Consider the following 12,395-nt stretch of genomic DNA (forward strand, 5'->3'; position numbering starts at 1 on the left):
TCCAATTCTTTAACCCCAAGGCTGTGCTTAAAACCAGGCATAGGCAAACTCGGCCCTCCAGATGTTTTTGGGACTACAATTCCCATCATCCCTGACCATTGGTCCTGTTAGCTAGGGATGATGGGAGTTGTAGTCCCAAAACATATGGAGGGCCAAGTTTGCCTATGCCTGCTTAAAAACAGAGTATTTTTAGTTTCATATAAAATAGCAAACACTACATGAATTTGTCAAGATAGCCGCAGAAAGGAGTTTGGAGCAACCCGCTAGCACAGTCGGTGCTAAGCTACTATCTGCTACAACTATCTGCAGCCAAGGACCCTTGAAAAGGAAGGTTCCAACTTGCCAAACCTGGAATATTCACGACTACTTTATCTGCTTGTATGTAGGCACTCACCTTCTACTTCATGGGTAGGCAACCTAAGGCCTGGGGGCCGGATCCGGCCCAATCGCCTTCTCAATCCGGCCCGCGGAAGGTCCAGTAATCAGCGTGTTTTTACATGAGTAGAATGTGTCCTTTTATTAAAAATGCATCTCAGGCTTATTTGTGGGGCCTGCCTGGTGTTTTTACATGAGTAGAATGTGTGCTTATATTTAAAATGCATCTCTGGGTTATTTGTGGGGCATATTTTTTTTTCTTCAAAATATATTCCGGCCCCCCACAAGGTCTGAGGGACAGTGGACCGGCTCCCTGCTGAAAAGGTTTGCTGACCCCTGTTCTACTTGATACAGCACTGGGCATTTGATGGAGTTCATTCCTCCCCCCCCCCAAGCTGTGAGTCATTGCTATGTCTTAAAAAGCAATGACGACAAAGTGCACTAATTCATGTACTCTGTGAAAGGAGGCGGGAGCACTTATGTGGATAGTAGCCTTGCATTTTCATAAACTACCTGTCTCCACCAGCAAAATAGGCCCCAAATTGTTCAAACTACTGCCAATATATATTTATGCAAGCCTGGGTTAACTACAGATATCACTGTGTGTTACATAACGCACCATGTACAAATTAAGAGCGGGTATTGGGGTAATGGAGTCCAGCTATCTGGAAACCTCCTGTTTTGAACCAAGCCCACATTCCAGTCAACCTGGGGATGGTCATGATCGTTAGCTACTGTTTTATGAGCTGCGTTCCAACCTTATCTGGTTGTTCTCTAGGGTCAAAATCCACGAGGTCACATTTTCTTAGATAGGCAATCCTAGCTAAGTTAGATACCTGACCCATAATTTCCTGCTGTTTCAAGCTTTCAAAAGCCCCCTCAGGAAGCCTTGGTGCAAACAGGATTCCAGGGTTTCATTTCACCCATTTTGCTCTGTGACTCACAAGAAAGGAAGGCGTTTTCAGTTCTGTACTGGTCTACCACTTTAACTTACAGGGATACACTCCCGACTCACCACCCCCACAAGAATTGTCTTCAGTGAAATTATATCAGAATATCCCAGACCTCTCTCTCCTGCCTTCTGAAGAGAAAATAGACCTTTAGCAATGACACTCTGGGAGGGGGGTTAATGTCTGTCTTTGTAACAACGCAAGCAGCATTTCTTGGCTCTCTGAATTAAAGCACCAACCATGTGTATTTGATGCATTTTCTGTAACTTGTATACATTTATATTTTTGAATGTTTAACATATTAATTCATTTTTTTTAAAAAATCATTTCTTAAAAAGGAGTAGTCGCCCTGCAGTCCACAAAGACATGGTGTTGATTGCTCAGTTTGAAAAGTGTACAACTGTCACAGTGGCATTTTTAGACTTTGGTCCTTTAGATGATTAATGTCCCGCATAAAACATACTCCATCCTTGTGTGGAAGCAATCTAAGCAATAGCCCTGTGTGTGGTCTATAAGTCACCCAAAGGAAGAAGTCCATTCAGTCAGAAACAACACAGAAGACTTACTTAAATAATCTTTAATGATGGATCATGCTCATGTTTGATAGGATTTCTAACATCACATTTCAGCACAGACAAGCAGATAGTTTATCCAAACTACGTCGAAATTATCAAGAGTGTGTGATAGGAGGATGCAGTGCTTGCCAGGGGGATACGGGTTTCATCTCCATCTGACAACAAAGCAAAAACTAACATGGTGTGTGCCGCACCAGATACCAAAGAGAAGCAAGGCAGGTTGCGGCAAGGAAGGAAGGAAGGAAGGAGGGAGGGATCTGTGGGGAGGGGAGAACCCTCTTGACATAGACCAAGGTACATTCAACTCCCTGAGTCGAGATTCCATTATCTTCACAAAGATACAGACCAAAATGCTGTGGCTCCGATCCGCAAGGCTAGCTGAATCCAAGGCAAAACACCTCCACTGCCCTCTCTGGGTACCCAAACAAAAGCACAGAGGTAGGGGAGGAAAGGGAAAAAAGGTTTCCCCCTTTCAGGCCATGGAGGTGAGATGCCAGTCATACAAAGAAAACATTTTGACCCTTTAAGAATTCTCCCTGTCCCTCTTGTACACACACAAACACACGGACACGAAGGAGGGCAAGTGCCTGTTTCAGAGGTAGAAGCTCAAGGGGAAATCTACCCAGTCTTGGCACACTCCATGTACTACTTTAAGCAAGGCACTGGCTGCAGCATGGATCTTCAGATTTTGGTCCACAGCAGCCTAGAGGGAGGGCTCCGCAAGCTCCCTGCCCAACCTTATAAAAAATAAAAACCCCATTTCTATTGCTGCTGCCCATCTAATGTTTAGCAAACACATTTTTCCATTGAATCAAAGCTGCTTGCAACTACAAGGTCAAAGGTGCCTTGGCAACAGCAAGGGAGAGGTGGCGCCGTGCAATCGACTCACCACCGAGAAGCCTTTTTTCGTGAGCAATGCAGACTTTGCCCGAGAGTCTGAAAGGAGTGAGCACTGTCTGAGACTGGTCTTCTACTCCAAGCGGCTGTGCTCACGAGGAATTCCTTACTGCGACTAGTTGCACACAGACTGCTAAGGGGGCCACAGAGGCCCAATATGTCAAGGATGGTGAGCTGCACACAAGCAAGATTCAGAAGCTATGTGATGGTGAACAGCTTGGGCCAGAGATCTGTGGAGGGGACCCTTCTAACCGTTATGAACCTTTCACAGGGCGGGACTCAAAATGGAGAGCTGGGAAAGGCACGGATCCATGTTCCTCTGGGCGTTTCCATTTTGAGTCACATGGCTTCAGCAGGAAGTATAAGTTACTGCCTGTTGCCTCCTTGAGATTCATTACCCATTCGCAATAAGCAGGAGGCATCAAAGTCAGTTCCCAGAACAGCAGCAACTTTGCTGGTGAGAAAGCTAATTCTAATTCTATTTCTATGGCATGTTTCCTTGCCAAATGTAGAAAGAAGATCTTGACATACATATGCATTATTGCAAGGGCAGACACAAGAGGCTGTTCTCCTCAACCCAATGCAGAGGACACAGGAGGTTGCCCACGTGGTCTATGCCCAAGCGTGGCAAGGCGTACTGAGAGCTAACGGCTCTCCCCAAGCTCAAGCAATTGGCAAGAAACCGCTCTTTGACCCAACAGGGTGGGGTTTAAAAACAACAACACTATTCTAGAGCAGGGAGGAGGAGTCAGATTTTGTTTGGAACAGTGATACTGAAGTGGGCACCATTTTACTGATCCAGTCCCCAAACAGCAGAAATGTTCCAAGAAAATAATACAAATATGATGCAGATACTGTTTTTTGCCCTGCTCCTGGGCTAAGGGCGGCTTGTGGGGTGAGGGGAGGGCACCAGTTTAGATCGGATAAATGGATTAACACATGCACTCTCAGTGACACTGATCCAACCAAAAACAGATGTTTAAGGTGTATTTTTTGGTGTTTTTTTGTTTCAAAAGGACATAAATAAAGGAATACTCAAGATGGCTGATCACAGAACACCCATGTCACATCCATTTCAACCTTAAGGCAAAAGCCCCTGCTAGGATGGGTGTTACGGCTCCTCTTGTTACACTTAGATAAAGACATCTTTGTTACATGATTGTAGAGAAGGATAGACAAATGCTAAATATGCCAGTTACCCGGCAGGCTACTTTCTCTTTATCCTGCTGGGCTAGACTCGAAGGCCCACTATTCCCCAGCCACTCACAGTATTTTGCCTCCCAAGGCAGGGGGGTTGAGAACTGGCGCTTTCCCCAAGCAAAAGACACCAGAGTTTAAGGGCTTGAGACAGAAAAGACTCTCACCACGTGGCCACGCTGCACTGGAGGCTGCAGCACGGGAGAGCTGCGCCAACATGCTGCTCTGATAATAAAAGGCAGGGCTGCCTAACCAAAGAGAAATAGAGATAGAGAGGATGTTTTATTGGCCAATGAGAAACTCCAGCTGCCAGCAGCCAAACAGAGGACAAACAAAAATCCAACGTAGCAGAAGGCACCACCACTCTGCTCTATCCCTTCGCAGAGCCACACAAACACTCACAGCATCTCATTCCAAATACAACTGGGACACATGCTTCCATGCTGGTGCTTCATTTGGCCTCCATGCAACTGTCGCCAGGCGTCTCTAAGGTCCACTCAGCAGGTCTCTGCCACAGCCTTACTCTTTGCTGTCCAGCCTCTGCTCAAAAACAGCACTGCCAACATCTGCAGGATGCTCTTCCCCCTTTCTGGAACTCATTCTAGAGACCCCAAAAGGAATTTCTCTGACACCCCCGCCTCCATTGCCCCAGCAGGTTACCAAGTGCAAAAAAATCCCAACCCATTAATGCCTTTCCAGGAGATAACAGAAGATAACAAGATGCTTAAAAACCAAAACACAACAGGAAATTAAAACGGTCCATGGGGCCGGGATCAGGTGGGTGGGTTGGTCAGGGTCTCTTCATGCTTGTAGGACAGCCCCACCTTGGCAGGCCAAGAAGGGGACGGAGGGGAGATTGTGAGCCGGCCATCCTTCAGCGAGCATCCAGGCTGGAGCTCATGGTCAGAAGGTCTTCCTCCTGGATGGTCTCCAGTTCCTCCGTCTGCACAGCCTGCGTGATGAGGGTCAGTTCCTGGGAAAGTGTCTCATAGCGGTAGGCCACCCGGATGTCTGGCACGTTGGTGCGCCGGATGTCGTTGCCCTCAGGACCCTCCTTGTGGTAGTTGTGCCCAAGCCACTGGCTCTTCACCTGGGCAAAGAAGAAAGAGACCAATCCATTGTTAGGACAAGCAACAACTTATGCTTTTCCACTGTGCCATTCAACTGCATGGTAAGATCCTGTGCCCATGAGCACTTTAATCAAGGCTAGCACCAAGCATAAAATCCCAGGATACCTTTGTCTGTCTTTAAGCAATCTGTAAAAAAGAAACCTTAGAAAACAAAGCCCTGTGGAAGCTGTAAAGAGCTGGCGACAAAACTGAGCATACGTCTGGGCTGCTAGGATAATGGGCCACATCTCTATAGTTTCTCATCAAGGCTACAATGCATCTTTTGCAAAAGAAAAGAAAGGCAGCTACATTTATGGTTCTCTATACCCTAAGAGAGAACTTGTCCTCTGAGTGCCATTCCTTATGAGGCCAAAATGGCACCTTCCACATACCAAAGACAGGTTATCAGCAGACCTGGGGGTGAAATGTCAATGCTTTGCAGAAGTACAAACCCGAATGGGTAATGCAAGAATAGAAACAGCTGATTAAGGACTGAACATGCTCAATGAGCGCAGAATAGCGACTGACTACTGGGTGGATGGGCAGAACTTGAAAATCGGGGGGAAATGGAATGGAGCACCCTTGAAAATGGCAGGAACCATGAACTGGAACACTCCAAGGTGCAACAATTCCTTATATTGCAAAAGTAGGACATCTTTGTGCAGACATCTCAAAACCTAACAAGGGCAGAGGAGGAGACAGATTAGAACCACTCTGATTCCCACCTCCTCAAATCCCACAGGGGCAGAAAATGTGAGCTGCTCTCCGCTGGCCTGGCCTGGAAGAAGAATCCTTTTGGTAAGGAGGGGGACTTCTTTCACATAAAAGGACTGCAGTGGTATTGAGTTGGGAGAAATTGGGCTCAAGAGGCCACAGGGACAGCATTATCCAAAATCAATTCCCTCTCCCATCCACCAGGGTCATATTGACAACCAGGAGGACAGATCCTTCATTACTTAAACTTAAAGGGTCACAAAGTCCGGAGAGGAGCAGGGAGGTTACAGAATACCCACCTCATGACACAACTCACAGCTCAATTTCTGAGCTCAATCTTTTCCCCTTTCAGAAGTGGTCATGCTGCAGAAAAGGCCAGAGAGTGGAAGGAATTGGGCTGAGAAGAGACGCTCTGGGCCTGATCCCAGCCACTGCCTTTCACAGAGCCCAGCTGTCACAGGACAAATACAAAGATCTTCAGCTGGAGCATGTTCATGTTTGTGTAAAGGCAGAGTTGGGCAGGAGACAGTTCTAAACTGATCTTAAATTTCCAAAGCTGGAGACATCAGGCCATGAACCGATACGGAAGGGAGTTGCTGGGGTATTCTTGTGTACTGTATTCTCTGAGAGGTTAGGGAACAAAGGCAACCTCTTTTCAGGGGGGGGGGGGAGATGTAGCATTACCTTGTGGGAGAAGCCACTCATGAGCACACTGTTGCGTGCAAGTTCGCACATATCACAGGAGCTGAGCTTCCAAACCTGTGTGGCGATGCTGTACTCTTCCATCAGGGGTTCCTGTAAGAGATGGTTTTGTCAGTCAGGCTGCATCATGGACTATATTGCAGATGAGAACATACAGTGGCCCCATCAGGTGTCTAGGGTCCCACTCAGAAGAACAAGCAGGAGGGTCCCCCAATGAAGCAGGGCTGTCTGACCACATTTTGAAAGCAGCGAAGTTATACACATTGTCTTCAAAAAAGGGCACCTCCACATAAACTCCAAAGTCTAAAGTAACCTACTTGCACCCTCTGTTTGTATATAAAGAGCATTAAGACATGCCACTGAGCTCGGTTTGGAGATTCTGGTGCACACTGGACCGGATGGGTAGGAGTGTGAGATTTATGAGATCATGGGGCATATTCTAGCTACCCCTACCGCAATTTCTCTGTACTAGACAATTAGGAGAACAGCATGTACTAGGAAAATCAGGACAACGGCATGCGGCGAACATAGCTGAAAAGATGAAGACAGCTGAAGCAATATCTCCTGTAAATAAAGTTCGGTTGTAACCCTGGCCTGGCTTTCCACTACTATCCCTCCAGGCTGAATCAAGCTCAACACTACAGGCTGACTACTACGTTCTTGCTCTGACAGCTGTAGTGGACAGGCATCTGTCCAGACAACTGAACAGCCACTAGGTGGCAGCATTCATGCTGACTTGTTGAGAGGAACTTACTCTGTGCTTGCACAAGCAGAAAAGGAATTAAAAGGAAAATCTGCCTACAAAGTGGAACCCAAGAAATGTACATATATGACCAAAATGGAGACAGAATATGATTCCCGCCCCCACTCCAACCAAGAACAGTTGCTAAAGTTACTTCTGAAGTCTTCCACAAGGTCCCAGCCCTCAGATCTAAGTTCTATAAGCGTCTGTCATGCAGAAAAGACATTTAACTGACAGCTATCAATACATCTGGCTAGGTAGGAAGGTAAAATGTAGGGCTTCTCCAAGGTAGCTTGCTCTGAAATGCTACCCATTCCATATGTAGGTGAGGTGGCAGGTGAAGTGGAGGAGATTCAGTGAATGAATGAAGTATTTGGAGAAGAGCTTTGGAACTTCTTAGGCACTAGGGAATGTCTTGGGGCATGCCAGACCTCTGCAAAAAGGCCTAGGCTCTATGTGAACTGAGATGTAACTTATCAGAAACATTCCAAGCAGATTTTAAACTGATGCTCCTAGGGAAAAGCCAACAGGAGCTGGGAAGCATCTGCTTCAGGGCGAGGGTGAAAATGTTTCTGAGCATCCAAGTTAGTAGAATTAGGCAACAAGAACAGAGCAGGATGGGAGAAGCAGCCAAAGGACCTCAGGGGGAAACGGAAGAAATGTGATAATACTGTGAGAGCTTCCAAGCCAAGTTGGGGGTTGCGGTGGGGGAAGGAACTGGAATGCTTGCCGCTAAAAGGAGAAGACTGCTATAGTGGGCATAACAGAAGCTTAGTGGAATGGAAAGAACCCAACCAATGGATTAAAGGTACAAGAAAGGAGATTCCAATTAGGAAGGACATTCTGACACTAATTGCTGTTCGACAGTAGAGCACACTGCCCTGGAAGGTGGCACTCTCTCCTTTAACAGAGGCTTTAAAGCAGAAATTGGATGGCCATCTGTCAGGGATGCTTTCATTGTGATTTCTGCATTGAAGGGGGTTGGACTGGGGGTACCTTCCAACTCTAGAATTCTTTGAAAAGAACCAGTGGAATACATATTCATACAAACTTTACAAGAAGGAAAGGCTTGTCAAAAAAGCATTTTGCTTGGAGTGGGTAGTGGTTTTTTGTGGGGTTGTTTTTTTTGCAAGGTCAGAAGTTACATGAGACAGGTAAATGGATGCCATCTGCCACAGGGTCACGGCCTCACTTGGCCTCCGCGACATCACACTCACCTTAGTGAAGTGGAACTGCAGTGGGTCATCTGTAGACAGGGAGACCATGAGGCCCCGAGAGAGGTACTCTGGCAGAGGGTTTCGATGGTAGCTTAAGAAGAGGCTGTTATTGCTGAGTGGGGACATGGCAATGCCAATCTGGGCCAGGTAGTAGAGGTACTGCAGCACAGGTGCCTATGGAAGAAATGCAGGTTTAGGAGCTGGGCAGCACATCTGGGGAGTGTTGAGCTTCGTCAAATCCTTGGCTCAGAAGTGAATAGCAGCAATACCCAGGATGTGCCTCCTTCAACAAGTTCAGAAGGCTCATGAGATGCCAGGAACTGAACCTGGAAGCTTCTGCATGTGCTCTGCCACCGAGTTTGCACATGGGCGCACACGCTCTTGTTTTCCAAGTGTGCCCCCCTCCCCTTCTTACTCTCACCTTGCGGAGCAGGAGGCCATGTGATATGTTCTCAGACAGCATGAAACCAGATACCAGATGGTGGATGGGCCCTGCCTCTCCACAATGGGGGCGCAGCACAAAGGTGTGAAAGCCTCTCTTCCTAGAGAACCAGCGGCAAAACACACAGTTCAGTGTCACTGTATAGTGCCTTCATTTTATCTGCCTATTTATTACATTTATATCCTCCCCAGGGAGCCCAGGGTGACAAACAACAAGTGATAAAACAATAAAAGCATCTTAAAAACTATTCTAACACAGATGCAGGTTAGGACCAATCTCAGCTTAAAAGGCTTTTTGAAGGAGGATGGTCTTCAATAGATGCCTAAAAAGACAACGGAAATGGAACCTGTTCAGTGTACATGGGGAGGGAATTCCAAAGTGTAGCTGCAACAACACGAAAGTTCCGATTCCTATATTGAGCAGACTTCCTGATAAAATGGCATCTTGCAGAAGGCCCTCAGCTGCGGAACAAATTGATTGACTGGGTATATAAGGGTTGAGGTGATCTTTCAGGTATCCTGCTCCCAAGCTGTAAAGGGCTTTATGTACCAAGACCGGCATCTTGAACTTGGTAGCTAACTGGCAGCAGTGTCTTTCTTTTCTTTTTTATCCAAATTTTTAAAATTGATTTTCCAAGATTTTTAAACAAACAAAAACAAACAAACAAACAAACAAACAAACACCTTAACTGTACTTAATCCAATCTTAGTAACATTGTTAAGTGACTTTCTCAAATCCCCCTAGCTGAATTTCAGTGTATTTCATTGTAACAGTTTTCCAAAACCAATTTTCTCATAAAATTAACTTAATCACTTAACATCTTTCTTTCTTTTCATTTTAACTTTAAACATATTATTCTCTAACATCACATATTTCAATCCTAGGCCTATCTGATATTTGCAAGTTTTTCCAATTAAGTTATCTTAGCATATTTAACTAGTCTTTGAATTTCATCCATTACTGGCAGCAGTGTCTTTCTGTGGGAGGAGTAGGCGATGAGCCGTTAGAATGAGAAGTGGAATGGGAACTGGGACCCAAGCAACAACATGAAAGGTGTGAAGCTAAGGCAAAACCCAGCAGCCACCTCCAAGGGCTCTGTGCACCTGCTTATCTAATAGGGCACAGTGCTGCGTGCTCAGTCAGCAGGCACCCAAGGAGACTTGGCCCAGGAGGTTGCGCAAAGAGCCTTAAAGGAACAGGACTGGGGAACCTCAGGCCTCTAGACCTCTCTGTCTGGCTCTGGGGGCTCTCCTCAGGTCACACTGCTTACTGGCCCTCTTTGACGTAGGCAGAAATGGATGCTTCTCTGGATGGAGAACAGAGACGGGCATGCAGGGGCAGAAGCTGTACAAAGGCAAAACCCGCTTTTGCCTCTGGTCTCACCCACCACAAACAAGTGGCTGCCAAAAAAGAATGTGGCCCTTGGGCTGTAAAGGTTCCCCACTTTTGCCTTTGAAGCTAGCAGGGACAGGAGTACCGTTCTGGAGTCTCATCCATGTATACTGGGGGGGAGGGAGGGAAGAAGAGAGCCTCCTACCTGCGCAGGTGATTCAGAACCACCATGTTAGCATATGTGTAGTAAAGGTAGTAGGAATAGGGCGGGTTGTCCTCCTCCACCCAGTTCCCAGGCAAGGGGCTGTCTAAGTTGAAGATGTGGTGCTCTGGCTTTGATTCGTCATCCACGCTGTCAAATCCATCCACCTGCCCATCAAGAAGCCGAGGGAAAGGAAGGAGAGAGAGAGACAGAGAGTGAGGATGAGATGGTCCCACTTATCTAAGGATTTTCCGCCCCATGCAGAAAACTAAGGATTTTTCTGAATCCTCTTGCTCCATGCAGAAAACCTGCTATACAGGTGCTGAAGGAGATGCTCATCCTCAAGAGCCTTCTCTGAGAAAGCAGAGGCAAGTCTGTTTCTTAGCTAAGACCGAAATGCTAAGACTGAAGGTTCAAATGGCTTAAGATCTGGCATAAAGCCATTTCCAACCAAGCCAAAGTCAGTCCCCCAGGACTGAGTGCCCAAGACAAGGGGCACCCAAGCCCCACATATAAAAACATAATCCAAAGGTATAGCTATCCCTTTAGCCTGTTCCAAGTCTAGAGACCTCGCCAGTCTTCCCCTTAGGAAGCCACACCAGATCAGCCAAGCTTTTTTTGGTGGCAGAACTTACGTGCTCCAAGAAGAGGTGCAGCTCCGGGTGGCTGGCAGGGTGGATCGTAGCTTCGAAGAGGGGCAAGAAGATGTTCTCCAGCATCTCCTGGAAGTTGGCCAGCTGCTTCTTTGTCTTGTACACATCGCTGTCGGAAGCAGAGATACACGGAGGGCACAGTTGTCATTCATAGAAGCTTAAGACACAGGCCTTTGCAGAAATCTCCATATTCTGCAGTTCACCAGAGGGTTATCACTTGCAGGGGTTGCGTGAGCCACTCCACATGCCATTTGGCCAGAGTAAGACCTAAGCCAGTATTGTGACCCTGGTTCAAATCTCATCTCTGCCATAAATCTGCTAGGTGGCCTTAGGTGAGCCACACCCTCTTAGCCCAAACCACACCACACCTTCCCCATTTGCAATATGGGGATCACAATTCTGAGCTCCACTGATTAGAATGGCATATTAAGAAAAGAAATGACATTTGAAAAAACGGCTATAAATTTATGACTGTGGAACTAGTCTAGATGGTTTTGATACTACAATAAACCACTTAGAAAAATCCAAAGCAATTGCTGGAAGCTACTTAGAAGAGGGATTTAAAATCACTGGAGTTAGCAGAAAATTTAAAACAACAGAGCCATTTGAATATTCAGATAGTAACATTTGACCTAAAGAATTTGACTGTTTGGGACATAAAGAAGCATGTTGTGGCCTGGACACACAAGATGATCTCTTACCACATCTGTCCTGTAATCGAGTGCTGAGCAAGCTAGGACTGAAACAGTATAATTAACAGCTACATTCTCAGAGTTTGCCAACAGCTTCAGGGACTGTTAGGCAATGGTCTTAAGAATGTGATCCAAAACACAAGCTTGCAAAAACTTGATCCAAAATATATCCTTGCAAACAAAGTGGGGGGCATGACCATAAGCATTAGTGTATCTCCCCCCCAATTCATTGCTTTGGTTAAAACATGATGGTACACTATGTATCTTCTCCTTTCTTTGCTGAGGCAGGCTGCTTGTTAAATATTGTAACGGATTTCTTCTCTTTTCTTCCTTGTGGACAACAACTCTTTTTTAGGACAATAACATTATGTATTAGGATAATAACATTATTTATTTATGTATACATTGATGTATGGAATTGAAACTGATTACAGTTAGTGATCTATATTATATCTTTTTATTAAACTTTCAATCGAAACTCTCTTAATATATATTTTTAAATAAAAATGAAAAACAAAACAACTATTTTTTAGGAACAAGTGTTTGCTGACTGCCCCCCCCCCCGTATTTCAAGAATAAAGGTAAAGGTAAAGGTA

At 45.9% G+C, this 12,395-nt stretch overlaps 1 protein-coding gene across 4 annotated transcripts in view; it reads right to left on the reverse strand.

Moving 5' to 3' along the window:
• Window positions 1-1,887: 1,887 nt before the first annotated feature.
• Window positions 1,888-12,395, reverse strand: part of AMPD2 (adenosine monophosphate deaminase 2) — a 48,995-nt gene continuing 38,487 nt past the window's right edge. For all 4 annotated transcript variants that reach the window (XM_053392829.1, XM_053392828.1, XM_053392830.1 and 1 more), the window contains 6 exons: window positions 11,090-11,216; window positions 10,458-10,621; window positions 8,900-9,020; window positions 8,479-8,652; window positions 6,502-6,612; window positions 1,888-5,084 (listed from right to left, as the gene is read on the reverse strand). In XM_053392829.1, the coding sequence (XP_053248804.1) occupies window positions 4,869-5,084; window positions 6,502-6,612; window positions 8,479-8,652; window positions 8,900-9,020; window positions 10,458-10,621; window positions 11,090-11,216 (913 nt within the window). In that variant the 3' untranslated portion in view covers window positions 1,888-4,868. The remainder of the gene's footprint in view (window positions 5,085-6,501; window positions 6,613-8,478; window positions 8,653-8,899; window positions 9,021-10,457; window positions 10,622-11,089; window positions 11,217-12,395) is intronic.

The sequence above is a fragment of the Podarcis raffonei genome, chromosome 6, assembly GCF_027172205.1.
Source record: "Podarcis raffonei isolate rPodRaf1 chromosome 6, rPodRaf1.pri, whole genome shotgun sequence".
Classification (NCBI taxonomy): domain Eukaryota; kingdom Metazoa; phylum Chordata; class Lepidosauria; order Squamata; family Lacertidae; genus Podarcis; species Podarcis raffonei.